General features: G+C 39.7%; 2 protein-coding genes across 2 annotated transcripts; both read left to right on the top strand.

The window, feature by feature from the left end:
• The first annotated feature begins 43 nt into the window (after positions 1-43).
• On the top strand, positions 44-7,760 carry LOC139467417 (CDGSH iron-sulfur domain-containing protein 2 homolog B-like). The gene is made up of 3 exons (XM_071248977.1): positions 44-158; positions 4,304-4,512; positions 5,731-7,760. Exons 1-3 carry the CDS (start codon positions 62-64, stop codon positions 5,824-5,826), a joined length of 402 nt encoding a protein of 133 aa, XP_071105078.1. The 5' UTR covers positions 44-61; the 3' UTR covers positions 5,827-7,760.
• Positions 7,761-12,057: 4,297 nt separating this feature from the next.
• On the top strand, positions 12,058-17,420 carry LOC139467415 (CDGSH iron-sulfur domain-containing protein 2 homolog). The gene is made up of 3 exons (XM_071248975.1): positions 12,058-12,354; positions 14,595-14,809; positions 16,826-17,420. Exons 1-3 carry the CDS (start codon positions 12,258-12,260, stop codon positions 16,949-16,951), a joined length of 438 nt encoding a protein of 145 aa, XP_071105076.1. The 5' UTR covers positions 12,058-12,257; the 3' UTR covers positions 16,952-17,420.
• Positions 17,421-20,315: the final 2,895 nt, after the last annotated feature.

The raw sequence follows: 20,315 nt of genomic DNA, 5'->3' as shown, positions 1-20,315 counted from the left end.
ACTCGGATGCAGTTCGTATTTTATACATTTCAGCAACCTCGTCTTCACACACGGTGTCAAGATGGAGTCTGTATCAACCTTGATCAGAGTTTCGTTGCCAACTTATTTGAAAAACCTACCAATACCAAACTCTTTTGGCGGTATTGCAAATTTGTCGGGTTAGTATACACTCTACGATGATGAGATAGGCCAAGGTTATCTAGACTGACACGAAACCCCTGGGTATTACGTGCACTTCAATTATATTGCTATTTCAATGTGTCACGTCTACCATGAATCATGCGCGCGGACGCCGGCTGCTGGTTTAGTTATGGTGTCACAAATGTGAAACGAAAACAACATGTATTTAGTTTTGTCGTTTGATTTTCCTGACTGATAATTTGCCTGTCGTCCCATGTCGCTGTTCTTACTACGTTCAGCATCTGTATATTTATTGCATAATGGTGCTAATGCTAGGCCTAACGGGGAACTTCCCTATTAAATAGTATTATCCAAGACACCCGTGCGTTCAGTCTGTACTGTCATTCTGGCTAGTGTTATGTCTATAAGCATAGAATAAGTAGCACTACGGAAGACAATTTGCCTCATGCACTTGTACATTTTGAAACTCTCGTGTTTTATAACATTTAGAACGAATCACCTTCCACATAGAAATACTTGTCCTTTCATGTTGTCATATTTATGAATATGAAGCACTAGGTGGGGAGATTGGAAGAACTATTGCTTGATGAGTTCTTAAAGGGGCACTAATCTCTGGCTTCTTCTCTGGCCGTCTCACACTGCCCGCTAGGGCTCACTAGCTGCCATGAGCTGTCGATTATCTCGCTATCGCAACTGAGCGTGACCAAAAACTGGGCTACCATCTACAAGGACTTGGAGGCAATATTTGTTATACACATTTTTGAACACTGATTGGTTACCCGTGATCTATGAAAAGTTCGACAAAAGGCGCATGTTAATTAATTTCTTCAACCTAAAAAAAACAGACAAAAGAACGGTAGAAGCTCATCGGATGTCGTTATTTGGAAATACCCCTGATGGTTATAGTTTAATGATAAAAATAAGTATCCCTGCAGTGTAAGCAGATAATATAATTACTACTTCCTTGTCATCCATGTTTTCTGGTACAACCCTACACTTGTGTATTTGTTGTCATTCACTTGATGCTCAGTTAATGAATTTATTACAGGTATAATTAGTGGTAGAACCACTCAGATTACCTGATAAAGGTTCCCATTTGGCATTTCTTGTGTCTGGGGTAATTATTCAATCTAAATCCAGGTTTGAAGTGAGGTAAAATGTGTGTTATGTAATATGCACATGGTAGCCCAGCAAAAGATGAATGATCAGTTGATTTACTTTATTGTAAATCAACGGATCATTCCTAGGCATCAAAGGATCAACAAAAAATACGCTGATTGATTAATCACTGTTATTTTGCACAGTGGATATGTCAAAAGATAGTGTTTACATGTGAAACTTTACTAAAGCAGACAGAGTACACTCATATCAGGGCGTGAAGTGCCGATGTAAAAACAACATACTTTGACCAAAGGGTTAACCAATAAAGTGTTCTGCAACGTGATTGGCTTCACATGACCGAGGCCGAGGCATTTATATTGTAATCTATGCTTTAATAAACACAGGCTTGTAATCCTAAGAAGATGGCAATTAGTATTGTGTAACTCATCTGTAAGAAAAACACACAAGCTTTCTCCTCAATTTGCCTCTTATAAAAGTCAGACCGCCTCCATGGTATAGTGGTAGAGCATCCGCCCGCAGAGCAGAAGGTCTGGAGTTTGATCCCCGGTCCCTGGCCTCATCCATTCCTACCAAAAGACATTAAAAAATGGTACTTGTTGTTACCCTGTCTGGCACTCAACATTAGGGGGCTAAAACAAGGACTGGTCAGCTCAGAGTCCGCATACTTTGTCAGTTGGTATTCATGTTAAACTGTGACATGATATCTCTGTGGCCTAGCACTATAAAAACGGCATCAGTCTGGACACGCACGCATACACACACACACACGTGCATGCATGTCGCTATATAAGTGCAATAATCGTTAAACCCCATTTCACCACATCTAATAAAAAAAGCCAGTGCTTTGGTTGTCAGCTTCTCTGTTCAGAGGTCTGTTGGTTTGGTTTAAGAATTGAATCATGCATGAACTCACACCCAGAAAATATTTCATGCATGATTTAAAAACACCCAGATCCATTGACGTACTGTCCTTTTAAGAAGTAATCACTCACTCACTTTTGCCTTGCACCCTTCATGTGTCAGTATTATAAGTATCAGGTTGCGGCCCAGATTACTTGCACAATATTTAGTATGATATGGGCTCGCGACATTGACTGCTTGTTTATGTCAGGAATGTTAAACGAGATGATGCTGGACCAACTTGATCATGTGGACTGGCTTTACTCTTAACTTTACATCACTTGCTCAAATGTTTCCATCCTTTTAGGAAACTTATTTTATTGAAAGTTTAATTTGTTTCCCATTTTAATAAGGACGTGATAATTAGTTGATGCATTGCATCAAAGTTTCCTTGTCAATATTTTTTTTTCCACTGCAATCAGCATAGCATCATGAAGAAACAATGATTCAACTCTGATTTTAGGTGACCATCTTTGAGGGCTGGGAAGAGTATCTTGGGTACTCGGGTTGGATGGGTCCGGAGTAGCACCTGGGTACACCCGATAACTACCCAGACCCGTGTTATATGACAAAAGCAATAAAACTCCATAACTACAATTCAAGTCGCCAATGATCACATTTCTTTCTGAATGTGCATGCAAAGTAAAGATACAGCTTCAGTCAACTTCAGAGTATGCAGAGCTCCAGATAAGCTTTTGGTGTTGTGGGTATTTTACCCATGCATTTTAAAATCATTGGGTATCAGTAATTCTGTCTGCGTATTCAAATTTCTGTTACCCACTAGTTTTTACACATGTGGGTATTTAAGTTAAATATTTTAAAACACTATTCATCTAGTCCCTGCAAACTGGTGTCGTGTGGGTTCGAGAGCTTTATAGGACTCAAAAATACCACGATACTTCCACAAGAAAGTGTGATGGCAAATGATCATGATGTAACTGTCATCGTGGTGTTTGGCAAGGTTGAGGGAATGCCCATTTTTTTCAAAATAGGTTGCTGATTTGCTAATCGAATACGCAGGGTTACTTCACAATATTTTGATGATACGCACAAGTTTTATTTTTGTAGCGTATCTGTAATGTTCGTTGCGTATTTGATACGCTTGGATTATATTTTACTGTGTATTTCTGCATTTGAAAGTTTAATTTGTTTCCCATTTTAATAAGGACGTGATAATTAGTTGATGCATTGCATCAAAGTTTCCTTGTCAATATTTTTTTTCCACTGCAATCAGCATAGCATCATGAAGAAACAATGATTCAACTCTGATTTTAGGTGACCATCTTTGAGGGCTGGGAAGAGTATCTTGGGTACTCGGGTTGGATGGGTCCGGAGTAGCACCTGGGTACACCCGATAACTACCCAGACCCGTGTTATATGACAAAAGCAATAAAACTCCATAACTACAATTCAAGTCGCCAATGTTCACATTTCTTTCTGAATGTGCATGCAAAGTAAAGATACAGCTTCAGTCAACTTCAGAGTATGCAGAGCTCCAGATAAGCTTTTGGTGTTGTGGGTATTTTACCCATGCATTTTAAAATCATTGGGTATCAGTAATTCTGTCTGCGTATTCAAATTTCTGTTACCCACTAGTTTTTACACATGTGGGTATTTAAGTTAAATATTTTAAAACACTATTCATCTAGTCCCTGCAAACTGGTGTCGTGTGGGTTCGAGAGCTTTATAGGACTCAAAAATACCACGATACTTCCACAAGAAAGTGTGATGGCAAATGATCATGATGTAACTGTCATCGTGGTGTTTGGCAAGGTTGAGGGAATGCCCGTTTTTTTCAAAATAGGTTGCTGATTTGCTAATCGAATACGCAGGGTTACTTCACAATATTTTGATGATACGCACAAGTTTTATTTTTGTAGCGTATCTGTAATGTTCGTTGCGTATTTGATACGCTTGGATTATATTTTACTGTGTATTTCTGCATTTCTGATGCGTATTTTGCCAGGGCTCTGGTGAAACAATTCCCGATCAGACACTGTACCCAACTCTTGAGACCCACAGCGGGTATCCTGGCGAGGTCAGGCACCTTTGTAGTATTTTTGGACTCATCCGAGACCTACCATCTTTTGCCATGTATAAATTCCTGAAGGTTATCATGATTATAATAATTTTCTTTCAGGTCAAGACTGGCTTTCTCTGATACCTTTTGTAGGAACTGTGTCGCTCATAGTCTATGTTACTGTACAAGCCTTCAAGCCCAAAGAAGAAAAGAAGAACTTCCCAGTTAACCTCAAGATACAGAAGGAAAATGCTAAAGTAGTCAATATGGTTGACATTGAGGATCTTGGGGACAAAATTAGCTACTGCCGATGCTGGCGCTCTAAAAAGGTAAGAGTCATGGTTTTGAAATGAAGCGCTTGCCTAATTTGGTGGTTGAGTAAAGACTCCCGATTTAAAAACTCTGATCAATGAGCATAGCTCACCAGACAAGCTTTCAGTGGAAGGAGTAAAGCTGACTAGCACTAGCCAATAGTTGCCATATTGACCCTGATCTTAATCTTAGGTCTATCATCACCATATCCATGCTCGTGGGTTTCACCAAAAAAGTAAACATCGGAGGCCTGCATTTCTTTGGGCTTTCCTCCCACATTAAGCTGACATGCTGAATATGACAGGAATACTGTTTGAAGTGGCAATAAAACCCAACTCACTCACTCGATCACTCACTCGTGCTTTGTATTAGGGACAGGACCTTTATTAGGGTGTGTATATATGTGTGTGTGTGGGGGTGGGGAGGTTTTTGATGCACTAATGTACTGAACATAATAACCCTTCCCACCTGCCCCCAAACTAGTTACACTTTTGTATGACCCACCCCATGTCCTTGTACAATATTTTTTTTACCCTACCCCAAAAGACAAAATGAGAATGTACTTCATCATGTTCATACTTTACTATAAAATGTCAATGCGGGTGTATTATTTTTTATGAAATGAAAGTTTCTCATAGTTTTTGTTGACTCTCCCTTGATTCCCTTTGACAGGTCCCTTACCTTATTTCAACAGTTCAGACTGAGTGTTGAATGTTGTTTTCTAGTGGAGTCATCAATATTCTATCTATATCCCATCACTTTTGACACATCGTTATATAAGTGCAATAATTGTGTCTCTGTTTTAATCCCAATTTCACATCACCCAATCAAGCTTGAAATCAAGTCTAGTCAAGATGCAATAAAACCATTTCAAGCACAGTTACCACCCAATCCTCACTGTAGTCATCTCTTACAAAAACAAATGGGGCATAAAAACCTATTTTGCCCCGTTACAGCACACGGCTATCCTTCAGAAGAATCTGGACCCGTAAATATACGGGATAGAATAGGTCTTCAGCAACCCATGCTTGCTGTAAAAGGCGACTAACGGGATCAGGTGGTCAGGCTCGCTGACTTGGTTGAGGCATGTCATCATATCCCAATCCCTGGATTGTCTGGTCCAGACTCGATTATTTACAGACTGATGAAATGTTGCTGAGTGCGGTGTTTAACAACAAACCAACAAACAAATCAGAAGAAGCTGAGGAAATATATATGAATGCATCATGTTTCAGTTCCCCCTCTGTGATGGCAGCCACAACAAACACAACGATGAAATGGGTGATAATGTTGGTCCCCTGGTGCTCAAGAGGAAGGAACCCTCAAAATAGGGGTGTTCAGCATATCTGTCAAAGCCTCTAACAGCTGATCATGTCGGTGACATAGAAAAGAGGAATCTGTCTTGCATTCAATTATTTTTAGCCACAGTATCATTTCTAGGATATATACAATTATGCAGCTAGTTGAGCTTGGTTGCTTACATGTTTGACATGTTGATTTATTACCCGATCATAATATTTCACATGTTCCTAGATTATAGGATTATGTGTAATCATTATTTCTAAGTGTCATGGAAAATTGAATGGTAATGAGGCAACGATTTAGAGGATTACTTTTTTACACCTAAATCTCAAAGCCCACAAAATGATAATCAAAAAGAATATCAAGTATGTTTGTCACAATGAGCATTTTGAAAAATTCTTTCAATGGGCAGTTATTTCTCTGGAACATTGTAACTGTTTTGGGGCATTCAACTTTTTTCCTTTTTTTAAAAAAATGTTTTTATTGTTCTGGGGGCATTCAACTTTGTACTGTACCAGTGCTCTTCTAGTTCTACTCAATTTTATAGAGCAAAAAAAACTACATTGTGCTAATGCATTGATGATGAAAGCATCCCAATCTCATTAACATCAGACCTTTTACCGCACTACAAGTCACGAGGTCACATGAGGTGAACATTTTAGCCAGCCAATCACCATTGAGGCTTCTTCATTGTCTGTAGGGGCGGTCAGGTAGCCTAGTGGTTAAAGCGTTCACTCGTCACACCGAAGACCCAGGTTCGATTCCCGACATGGGTACAATGTGTGAAGCTCATTTACAGTGTCCCCTGCAGTGATATTGCTGGAATATTGCTAAAAGCGGCGTAAAATCAAACTCAGTTACTAGCACTCACTCATTGTCAGTACAAGTATTCAAAGCCTGGCCAGCATATCTTATTTCTGTATCTCGAAAACAAACTAAATCGTCAACTACCAAATATAGATAAACCAGGCCGCTCCATTATATGATACTATATGAACTCCATTGTTTCTAAGGACCATGGTATTGACACCCAAAAGAGTTTTCTTTTGTACAAAGCCAAATCATTTTTAGAAAGTTGACATCTGATTGGCTTAAGAACCAGGGATCTGGAAATCGGCCTGTGTGCCAGACTTGTCTGATTGTGACTGCAAAATGTCTGATTTGAAATAGTACCCATTATCCTTCCTGCAGAGAACGATCATATCCGAGTAAAAGATCTGATTTTAATGAGATAGAAAAGCATCCAAGCTTAATTCTTGGGGAAACAATCTCCTTCAGTACCACAGTTCAATGATTTTGTCACATTGAATCACACAAGCAAGCCATTTGTTCCTATGTCAGATGAAACAAGAAATGATAAAAGATGAGAAAATGTGTACCCTGATTAAATACTGAATATGTTGGCAAGTACAATTTATCATGGTTATATTTATTAAACTCATGTGGTAGACCTTTCTTAGTGTTTTACATTATAACTTGTAATATTAACAACTTGCAGCTTGCTCAATATTGGGCAAGATTAGATTGTCTACTCATACCAAGTAATTATTCCAATAGTAACATAAAAGTTAATTATTCAACAGATACCTATATCTACATCAATATAATCAGATGTTAAAGTGTTCCTATTTAACACCCAATGTAACAGATCAACTTGTTCCCTTCAGCATTTATGTGATACATGAATATTGTTTAAAGGGGCACTAAGCTCAATTAATTGGCAGCCCCAGCAAAATTTGTGAAGTCCCTTTAACAAGATTTTCTTGGCCTGCTAGTTCAAGGTACTGCTTAGCCTAACTTCCCACAAACAATATCTGAGACTGACACATGGTATCAATTACAATGTCTAGAACTGGGCAGGAAATGGACACCCGACAATGGAACGTAGTCTCCCTTTAATTTCAACATGGAAAATAAACTAGCATAGAAATTTTTATTTCAATAGAAAATTTGTCTGATACATGTACATGGAAATTTGTTACCCATCAGGTGTGGAAACAGCAAAATGCCTCTTGTCTTCAAACAGGAAAACTGGATTTCATGGTGAAAGCATTTTTCTGCATCTGTTCCGTTCCAGGTTGTCTTTCTGATCACAAGTTAGAATGTTTTTACCAAACTGCAGACATTATTGATAATGCCATACACATGCATTTACATTATATTCTTTTGATGGTGAAAAAGTCTCAACCGTTACTGACAGTGAACATGGTGAGAGGGTGCCAATGTCTGAATATAATTATGGTAAACCCTGTGAAATACCATTGTCTGTCATGTTCATCATTATTAGCTGAGCTGTCCATTTACAAATAAGATCCAACACTCCACATCCCTGACCAAGAGATAATATAGTATTTGTGTGATCTCATTCAGGTATTATTCTGCTTTATTTTCTGTAGAAATTAGCATATATACATCCATAATAACTATTCAAAAGTATCTCTGGTTCAAGTGTGATAAGGGGCCACGGGTCGCCCAGTCGTCTCATCCGCCGCGATTCGCTGTGCAGAGTTGCGTCCCTTGGGCACGCCAGAAACCTATGATTGTTGGTTCGAATCCCGGTACGCCCCAATTATGTTTCTAGGTTTGTCAGCACCATACCTGTGGGTTTGACCGAAGTGGTAAACGTCGGAGACCTACATCACTTCGGGCTTTCCTCCCACATTAAGCTGACACGCCCTGATATAACTGGAATACTGTTAAAAGCGGCGTTAAACCCAACTCACTCACTCAAGTGTGATAAGCCAAGTGGTTTAAGCGGTAGCTCATCATGCCGATGGTGCAGTGTTTGAAGCCTGTTTCTTGTTTCCTGCCATGTTATGCCTGGAAAATTGCAAATGAAAAAGAGGCATAAAACCCCTCTCAACAACCATATTGTTATACTCTTTATGTTGATGAGAGGATAAGATATTTATTAAATAACAGCTGATCAGCAGTTGAGTGAATGTCTCCAAATAACTATTATTAGTTATTACAATTGCCAGTATGAAGGTCCTAAACAGGTGTATGGATTACATTTCACCTATATAATGAGTATTTCAACATTTTTGATTGGTGCTGTAATTTGTATTCAGTGAGGAATGTGTTGAAGGAATTGAGCATATTTGTGTTAATTAAAAGTTTATTGTGTTTGTTGTGTTTCCATTTGCTTTTGTAAAAACACAGTCAAACATTGTCCTGATTCAGCATTTAACATTGTTGTGTTTCTAATTACCCTAAATTTCCAAACGGCCAGGTAGGTACGAGGTAGGTTGGCTTCATTAAGAAACAAACAAATGTGCACCTGTGTTGGAGAACACCTGTAAAGTTGCAATGTGTGGTATGTGTTTACATGTGTGCTTGTTGTTGAATCACCTTCTACCACCCAACAACACATTCGGGTTAAAACCTTGGATTGGAATCAGTCGGGCAATTAGAACCATGTGACTTTGTTCAGGCTCTAGATATCTAATGCTTATCAGGGCTGATGTATATTTTTGAATGTAGGTTCTATTACATCTGTGATAAACAATAACACCAGAACATGAGGAAGGAGTACCATGATGACCAGGAAATAGCTGATACACTTGGCTGTGAATAAGCGACTCTGTTTGGTTTCTGAGGGTCTAAGCAGTTTCCTTTGAGAACATAACATTTGCAGAAATAATGTATAATTACTGGCATAACATTACACTGTTGTAGATAATCACTGTGTTTGTGTAACTAGTATGCACTGATGAGATAGCTATTGACATTTTGTCACTAAAAGGAGTACTGGTACTGGTATATACAATTTGGTGTCATATATGAAACTCTGACAAGGATGTGTTTTCAAAATATTCAAATAAACAAAGAGGTTGCTACCATAGCAACATCCATCACCGAGAAAAGGGACGGTCGGGTGGCCTAGTGGTTAAAGCGTTCGCTAGTCACGCCGAAGACAAGGGTTCGATTAACAACATAGGTACAATGTGTGAAGCCCATTTCTGGTGTCCCCTGTTGTGATATTGCTGGAATATTGCTAAAAGCGGCGTAAAATCATGCTCACTCACTCACTCACTCGCCGAGAAAACTTTATTTGAACTTGTATCACAGATCTTTCATTTTTCCAAACTTAGGAGATGCAACATAATACATGTTTGCACATCCTACAATAGAACAGACACAGAGAAAGTCCAATGAAGTACATGTATGTAGCATGAAATGTGGACCAGATTCATAAACATTGCAACAAAAATGTGCATGTGCTATCTGAAGGACATCAATTTTTATCAGATACATCAACATCGCAACCAAAAATCTCATCTGCTGTATGAAGGTCCTATGTTTTGACCAGGAACATACACAGAACAAAAACACAAGTGCTATCTGGATCATATGGAGATGTTAATACATGCATCTGTTACAGCACTTTCCAGCTGAGCATGTAACCGTCTTCCATGCAGCCAACAGTGTTGAACAAATTGTAACTGTTCGGACAACATTTTTTTCTGGAGTGGATAGTGTATTTTTTTACAGATGAATGATTTGTAAATTTGTTGATGACCGACTTTGCTGAGTGTTAGTTCTTGCACATTGTGAGGGACAGAGTTGTTTTCATTTGTTGTCTTGTTTTCTAACAAAGAAATAAATGTTTCATAATATTTATTCTCGTTTATCTTTAATTATAAAGAAATGGATCAACGGGTTGAATGCTGTGTTCAACTCCGTTATTCAGTGATGGCTGAATGGCACTGTTCAATAATGAAAATGTGCTGAAATTCAAGGCATGCAGCATATGCACATTTTCTAGTGTGACGGTTGGTTGGTTGGTTGGTTGGTTGGTTGGTTGTTTAACGCCGCACTCAGAAATATTCCAGCTATATGACGGCAGTCTGTAAATAATCGAGTCTTGACCAGACAATCCAGTGATTGACATCATGAGCATCGATCCACTCAATTGGGATGGATGACATGTATCAACCAAGTCAGCGAGTCTGACCACCCGATCCCGTTAGTCGCCTTTTACGACAAGCCTAGTGTGAAGGAAAGTGTCATGGTTGAGATATAAACTGCCGGGCAACAAAGTATTCACTTGAAAATTCAATTTGAGCAAAACATTAAACAAACATTATCAAAACGTTACTGGACTGAAAAAAGTCACGGAACACTGCAAACTTATGGGCCAAAACACAACCCTTTTGTTTGGAAGTTGCACATGCTGCAGTGAAAATTTGCTTACACTTTTTTCGGGCAGCTGTAAAACGTGCACATGCTGAAATAGAATAAAATGCAACATGTCTTTGCCAATGAATAATCTCAAAAGACATGCCAAATTTCATTAACTGGTTTCGGTTTGTTGTTGTTTAACAATATTCCAGTTATATGACTGCAGTCTGTAAATAATTGAGTCTGGAACAGACAATCCAGTGATTGACATCATGAACATCCACGCAATTGGGATATGAGGACATGCATCAACAAAGTCAGCGAGCCTGACCACCCAAACCCGTTAGTCGCCTTTGGCAAGCATGGGTTGCTTAAGGCCTATTCTGCCAGGTCCCAATGGACCCCAGAGCTCCATTATAGTGGTTTCAAGTACTGGGTCTGGTCCAGGGCGGGGTGATCCTTGACCCCCATCGTCTATACTACTTGACTGGACCCACTTGACTTTCAGTCAGTTGAGCTAAAACGATAATGGCATAAGTTGTGGCGCTAAAATTTAGTCTGGAAGACACCCCAATCTCACACACAGGGTAAGCAGATAATAACTTGTATAGTCAGTTTCTATATTTGTGTAACACATAAGTGTGTCACACCCGTAAAGTCATGTATATGTATATATTTTGAAAGAGATTTGTAATCGCTTTACACTTAGATAATATAATATATGAATAATTATTCCATTTGGTTCTTACATCAGTTAGCAGATTATTGTACAGTATAACAACTAATATATGAATAAGATGTGTTTGAAAACGTGTTTTAATACTGTGATGTCGATGACTGCATTATGTACATTGTTAATATTACTTATCATTCCTTTAATATGTTTACTACTAGATAGTATACTAGATACATAAATATATGACAAATCCATTGGCGGAATAAACGTCTCTCACCCGTAGTGTGTGTTTGCCTATCACTCATTCACTGCCCTGCCACATTGATACGAACGAGCAAGTTGTTTTCAGAATACCCAGGGCTGATTAAACTACCTTACAAGATATATGTCAACACTACGATAGCAATTTTCTACTCAAGAACACTTCCTTCCTGGCCAGCATAGAGGTCAGTCAGACCTTTTCGACCCACTTGGTTTGTTTTATGTAACACGTGCGTGTATGACATTTATTGTGGTTTCACTTTTCTCATTCACGTTCATCACTGTTCCGCAACCAAACGAACGCAGCGTGTGCTATACACTCCACGCACTCCCTGTTCACAAAGTAGAGTTCGTGCGTTATTGTTCAGTTCAGCAAGTCTACAGCTCGACCGGGACAAGATGGACGCAATAGCACACGTGATTCGAGTGTCTCTTCCCAAGTACCTGGAGAATTTGCCGATACCAGGGTCTTCTCAAGAGTTTGTTCAATTGACAGGTCAGATTATTTTTCTACTGCAATACGTGAAACCCCCACCCCCGTTTTCGTCAGGCAACAACAGCTATATTAGTTTATTTTTCTACAGTCGGTCATCAGACTCGGCATGCACTTGACAAACATGACCACAGTTCTCGGCTGGGTATCGTTGTGTGTTCAGATAGGCAGATCACGCACACGGGAAACACAATATCTAGACATGCTACTTGGGATACCATGTACATGTATCCTATAAATATATGTTATTGTATGAATAAAGTATTAGATTGTACACCTGTGTCATATAAATGAAGAACAATGGGTGTTCAGTGAAAATGGTCATTTGTTCATCTCCTGCACTATTTAAACGGAGTGAGTGTGTGAGTGAGTGGGTGGTGATCTATAGTCAGTTTGGGGGTAGGGGTAGAATAACATCTAGTCTCTGAAATGAACATATCGTACAGAAAAAAAACCCCAGTTCAGTTATCTTTATAAAAATATAATAAAAAGGAGCCCAGTGACTCTTCATTTCCTGATACTGTAGTGATCTAGACTTGCCAAACATAGACTTGCATGGGCTATATATATATATATATATATATATATATATTTGAATACACTTTACTTATATCTTTTTGCAACTCTGAGTTTCACGCATCCATGGTATTGTGTACGATCATCAGGCATAATGAAACATGGTTTTTAGTTCGACCCTTTCTTTTTTGCTCGGCTTGGGGGTTTACCATGGCGACAGGTGGAAATGTTGGTGGGCAGGTGGACAGGTACATACATACATACATACATACATTTGTATCAGGGTCTGTAAGACAGACTAGGGGAGGAGGAGTATTAAGGGTGACAAACGGTGTCTAACCGTTTCGACTGTGATAGGAGATAAACTGGTCCATATTGAGACAGCATAACAGTGTAGGCACAATGGGAAACACTTGTGAAATGAAGGAAGTGATATACACTGACACATTTTACTCAGTCTTATGTTTATTGTATTGATGCCTAAAAGAAAATACAGTTTATACAGTCATTATACAGTTTAATAACATCTCTGCTCAGCTTAAGAACTGTCTTGTTTTAACAGTAATAAGTATTTACATCCAATACTCAGTTTTCTCCAGTTTCTAACATTTTATAAAGGAAGCTGCAACAGTACATGTTTGACCTGATTGGGCAACAGATATTAAAACAAAATGAGTCCAACAATAGTGGTTCAGTCAGTTTACATAAATAGGGATGTACTGAGTTCACGCCCGGGAGGGGGCGGCTGGCTACGGCACTGAGTGTATGCATATATATTGAATTTGAAACTGTCTATTTAAATTAAATCAGTCTATTTAGAGACCATTCGGGACACAGTGTGGTACGCGGGGCCCAAACAAAATCGTATTTGGTACGCAGATTCAACGTTCTAAAACAATATCGCACTTGTTATGGCCTAGGAATGTGTTCTGTAGGTTTCCGGCATAGGCCGCGATATTCTTGACTCATTCGTGACCAACTCATTCCGGATTACGGCACAAGACGTGCCCCTCTTGGAGGTTTCGTGTTGGCATGTGAACAGTATAGAAAAAACCCATCTACGGATAGAACTCACAAGCAAACAAGAGCTAGGTCAGAGGCGACTAACGGGATCAGGTGGTCAGGCTCGCCGACTTGCTTGATGCATGTCATAGTATGCCAACTGCGTTGATCGATGCTCATAATGTCAATCACCGGATGGTCTGGTCCAGACTCGATTATTTACAGACCGCCGTCATATAGTTGGAATATTGCTGAGTGCGGCGTTAAACAACAACAAAAATATTTAAAAAATGAAAGAACTGCCCATTTATAGATCGGCGTTAAACAACAAACAAGCAATCGATCGCATGAGCAACCACTCACAACGTCGATATGGATTGACTAATATATAGGGGGGCGGTCGGGTAGCCTAGTGGTTAAAGCGTTCGCTCGTCACGCCAAAAACCCGGGTTCGATTCCCGACATGGGTACATTGTGTGAAGCCCATTTCTGGTGTCCCCAGCCGTGATATTGCTGGAATATTGCTAAAAGCGGCGTAAAACCAAACTCACTCACTCACTCACTAATATATAGGGTGAAATTATAAACACAATTTAACCATCCTATCTTTTTGAGTCAGCGCGGGATACTGCTGATGTGTTTTCAAGTGCACGCAATCAAAGGAAAAGCACTTGAGAGAACTCTCTTCGAAAGTATCTTGTCTTAAAACGTCTCTACGCCATCAGGTGCAGACTGGTTATCTTTGCTGCCGTTCGCCTGCGCTGTTGTGATTCTATGCTGCTGTATCGGACAGAGTGCACGCTCCCTCATATTTGGACGGAGCCAAGTATGCAACCCCATGATACGGAAGGGCGAACCCAAAATCACGGACGTCATAGTGAGAGAGGACCTTATGAAGGAGGACAAGGTCAGCTTCTGTCGATGCTGGAGATCAAAGAAGGTGAGTAACCCGGAGGTCATCGTAATCCCCCATAATACAGTAAACTACGGTTATAACGAACACGCTTATAACGAACTGACCGATATAACGAACTTATTTTTTAGTTCCGACCATTTCATGTATATATGCTGTATATATGCTTATAACGAACTACGGTTATAACGAACTAGTCCCTTTGAGTTCGTTATAACCGTAGTTTACTGTATACTAATCAATCACTTCAGGGCCTTCCGTGCACTACATTTGTTTGTGTGTGTTTTTGTTATTTAACGCACCAGTCAACAGTATTCCAAATAATAATTGTTTGTTTGTTGTTTAACGCCACACTCAGCAATATTCCAGCTTTTTGAAGGCGGTCTGTAAATAATCGAGTCTGGACAAGACAATCCAATGACTGGTAGCATGAGTATCGATCCACACAATTGGGATACAGACAGACAGACAGTTTATTCAGTGTGCAAGGTTATATGGTCCATAATACAGTTCCGTTTTAACAGATACACACAAATCAACGTGATCTTGAACATAGCATTGGGATCGATGACATGCATCAACCAAGTCAGCGAGTCTGACCACACGATCCCTTTAGCGACCTCTTACGACGAGCATAGTCGCCTTTTACGGCAAGCATGGGTGTCTGAAGACCTATTCTACCTCGGATCTTCACAGAATAATAATAATACTAATGATAATAATAACAACAACAATGATGATGATGATAATAATAATAATAATCTTGTAAATGATCAACACTGGCCGCGTGCGACGTCGTTCATGATATCAACCATTTTTTTGACCGGTCCAAAGTGTAAATCACCATGGCAGATTTAGTCTCAGGTCAAGTTCTGGACTACTGGAGTTATAAACATTGAACTGTATACGACCTGTCACCTTTCGTCGGATATTAAGCCCACATACTTAAAAATAACGTGTGAACTGCGAGGGGGTAGGATTATCTGTCTCGGGGGAATACATATTGTGTAAGTCCCGAGCTTTGGCGAGCCGGTTGGAGACTTTCGGCGTTATTTCACAAGGCGTAGTCAGTAATTCCGTGTATTGTACACCTCATAGCAATGGAATAAATTGGTTTTTTTTCTATCAGCTGCTTTCTGTGCATATTTAGTATAATCGACTTCTCACACCCTTCTACATTGTAAAAACTCAGTTGACTGCTGAAAGTGAGGTGAGGTGAAATGGGGTTTAACGTCGCGTCCAAGATTATTGCACCTATACAGCACCTATACAGTATACATGCACGTGTGTGTCTGTCTGTGTGTGTGTGTGTGCGTGCGTGTGCGTGTGCGTGTGCGTGTGTGTGCTAAGACGAACTAGGCGTGAGGACGTCATTACATCATGAACTTCCTACGTTACAATGTCTGGAGTTCTTTTTTGTGTCCCTCTGCTTGATATTGCTGTTTAACATGAATGCCCCACTCAGACACAGCACACCGACTCCGAGCCGACCAGTCCTGTTTAACCCCATAATGCCGAGCGCCAGACACGGTAAGAACAAGTACCATCTTTAACGTCTTTTGGTATGACGCGACCGGGGATCGAACCACGGTCCTTCCGCTCTCCTAGCGGATGCTCTACCACAAGACCTCGGAGGCGGTCGACTGTTGAAGGGCATTCAGACGGTACAAGCTGCACAGATGCACCTGCTAATGACAACGCCCCTCACAAAGACAACTAGGCGTGATGACGTCATTACATCATGAACTTCCAACGTTACAATGTCTGGAGTCAATTTTTGTGTCCCTCTGAGGGATATTGCTGGAATATGGCTAAACGCGGAGTAAAAGCACACTCAATCACTGAAATGAATATTAAAATCGGACACGTTTGAGACCTACAATGAGTAAATAGCATCGGGTTTTCCTCACACAACAAGCTCACACGCCGTGATATAACTGAAATATTGTGCAAATCGGTGTTAGAACCCATCTCATTCACTCACTCACCCATGTATGCGTCGTCGTCGTCGACACGACTAATCACTGCGTCCTTTTGTTCCAGTGGCCATACTGCGACGGCGCTCACAAGTACCATAACCGAGCGACCGGCGACAACGTAGGGGCACTCGTCATCAGAAGCAAGGACTGGCAGCCGAAACCTAAGGATAAACACAAAGAAAAGAAATGATTGATCCCAACCCTATAGTGAATTAGGGGCCAGCCATTTATTATTCTTGTGATTCTGGGTGAGAGTTAAAATTTAACGTCGCATCGGCATTATTTCAGCCATATAGAGACGAGTCTGGGATTACAATTTGAGACAGTATTGTTTCAGTGAGTGTTTCAAGAAAAAAATTTTTTCTCATACTCATATTTTACTAATCTCATTGAAGTCAAATCTTGGTTCTGCTACCGTTCAGAAAGATCATTATTTAGCGGTAGCGAGAACTATACGAACTGGTTTTAATGAGATCGATAGTTTACTCATAGCACATTATTTTTCGGAACATCGCTCTATATAGTTTTGTGAATGTGTATGATGGCTTACTGTGGGCCAGAAGCTGAATAATTGACGTGTGGAATGGAATAGATTCAGCTGAAAGGTACAATTACTCTTGTTTATCATCATTGTATACATACATGTTTCTCGTCACCAGAGTCATAAGTTTTTTTATTTTATGTTGACAAGCTGAATAATAAATATGGAAAATGTTATGTTTGATTTGTTGTCTTGTTTTGCTTTCCACGAGCCACGTTCGTGTGCACGAAACGTTTGACGTGCAGAAATTTACATTTAGATTGTTTGGTGCATGGCTAGTTGTTCCTTCGTGTGTGGGTGTGTATATATAGAGAATCTCACCCAAATGTCTTTTGATATCAAATATATCAACACGAGTTGATAAAAGTGGAAACAATCCGAGGCTTGCCGAGGATTTTTGCCACTTTTATCAACGAGTGTTGATATATTTGATATCAAAAGACACGAGGGTGAGATTTTATTTATCATCCAACATCATTCTTTCAACTTTTTCAATTTGTAGACAGTAATTAGCAGTGTCTTCAGTGTAAAAAGTACTGCAAACAGCTTCAGTGGCAGAGCCATTAGTGATGTCATTTGATTGTGACGTCATGGTAACCAGTGACGTCACAATGGTCTGCAAAGCATTGTGATGTAATTTCATTGCAGCGATATCTACAGTGTAGATATCGCTTGATCTCATCCAAGCGATATCTCCTGTGGGAGCCAGTTTTGGATGATAAATATATATTATTAAGGAAGTGAGATTCACTAGTAAACGACCTGTGAAGATCGCAAAAGCTCGCTAAATACAATGTTTATTCCTAATAAAGGATATTTACCATCCCCAAACACACATGCGTGATAACCTCTTTATCATATAATGTCATTCTTCAATTCTGTTCTTGAAAATCCCTTTCCTTCTCTCACAAACATTACCGAAACATTACACGTTTTCCTGGAGTGCGCGCATTAATATATATTACGTCACATTGTAAGTGATGTGTCAGTCGGGCAGTGACAGTAGCCAATATAGTTCCAACCAAAATCTGTTTCTTTTACAGTGGCGAAGCAACATATACGCAAAACAACAGTTCTTTTTACTTGCCTTTCGCGACAATCCATTGGTCTGTCCGCTAGAGTAACGGTCCTTTGCCAAAGGGAATTAGCTACTCTAACCCTAGTCTATGGTCTATGAGTCGTCACGGCAACGTTCAGACGTTGTTGACTATCGGCCTGTCCTGTCATAACGTCAAGAAGTGCAGTCAGGTGTACACACAGCGACAAAACGAAACAAGGTAACAATTCAAACATATTTCGGCCAATTCCAACTATTTTAATTATTCTAAAAGGTTTCAAGCCGCAGAGGTCTACAAGCATAGATATGGCTTCTGATCCCGCTTGGCTAGGCCTACTGCCCTCACAAAAATTGTTTCGAAATTTCCCAAAGTTGCCAAAACTTAAAAAATGCCTAAATTTGAAAAAAGTCCACATTTTCAAATACAATGGGGCACAATGTGCTGTATAGGCGTACCTCTGGAATATTTGAAATTTTCACTTAAAGGGCCCATGTCAGAAAGTTCCTAGAGTGAACTCTGCGTGACATTCTTGTCCCTAACACTAAAGAGTTCGTACGTGATATATATATATATATACAGGTTATGCAATTTTTGAAAAATAGGACAATTAGGTTTCAGTATTGTATTTTTGTTCACGCGTGAATTAGTCCCCTGACAAATTCAGTTCCTCAGGTGAGCGGAGGTGAAATGGAGTTTGACCTCGCGTCTAAGATTATTGCACTTACATAGCGTCGTGCATACACGTGTGTGTGTGGCTGCTAGTACTAGTCTGGACCGATTTATAGGGATGTCCCACTGAGATTCCATGCCGCAAAGTACCATTAATTCCACACTCAGACACAGTATATAATGACTCCGAGTCGACCAGTCCTTATATTTAACCCCTTAATGCCGAGCGCCAGACAGGGTATAACTACAAGTACCATATTTTAACGTCTTTCGGTATGACGCGGGCGGGAATCGAACCCCGGACCTCTACCACTAGACCTCGGAGGCGGTCATTCAATCTTGGAAAAGATTCCCTCCAGACGAAATTGGTAAGTACAACATCATGTAAAAGAATGACATTTATTGTCAAGCGATTTTCACAGTCAACGATGAACAATTTCCATTTTGATTCTGCATCAGTGAATTTGAAAACTCAGTGTCCAAAGATTATAGTAAATGCCAATAAAGTGAAGAAAAATATCATTTGAAAGACTGTGATTCTGCACAGTGGAATTTAATGAATCATTGAGTTTGCAAAACATTATGTCAAAAACATCAAACATAATACCAACTGCAGCAGAGCATCAAGAAGACGAAAGTTACTGCCAATCAATTGATCAAGATTCCATTATGTACGTGATTCTGCATTAGGGAATTTGATAACTCGGTAATAAGCCTGAACTTCAACCATAATGTCATCTGCAGCAAAGCGTCAAAAACATGAAAGTAACTGCCAATAAATTGAACAATTTTCCGATCAATTGCTTGTTCGTTGTTTAACTCCGCACCCGGCAATATTCCAGCCACATGACGGCGCCAGTCAATTGAAGACCTCCCCACTGTGGAAGTAGTTCAGCACAATGCAAATTTAGCGTAATACCTTGCAAAAATACACAACATGAAACGTGGCAATAAGTTTGAAACAACTTTCGAGTTTTGCAATCTTGTAATAAACCTGTCCTAGAATCATCAAGAGAAAATGTAAAAAATAATCCAAGGCGGTGTCCAAAGTGTATACGGTATCCAAAGTACAGTAGACGTAGGCAATTCTGTATTTAATCCCAGCTGCATCTAATCCATTAAATTTAGGTGACAAGCCTTTGGCCAACATGCTTCATGTTCCATTTGTTTTTTGTACTGACAGATAGTTGTTCTAATTTCAAAGAAACTAATGTTTTGTAATTCAATGTCTTTTATGTTCTGAGAGCGCGTTCCCGTAATGATTTCCATTTGTTGGGCATATATGT

Source organism: Haliotis cracherodii, unplaced genomic scaffold, assembly GCF_022045235.1.
Source record: "Haliotis cracherodii isolate W230 unplaced genomic scaffold, xgHalCrac1.p SCAF_2, whole genome shotgun sequence".
NCBI lineage: Eukaryota > Metazoa > Mollusca > Gastropoda > Lepetellida > Haliotidae > Haliotis > Haliotis cracherodii.
This window is presented reverse-complemented; position numbering and strand designations above follow the sequence as displayed.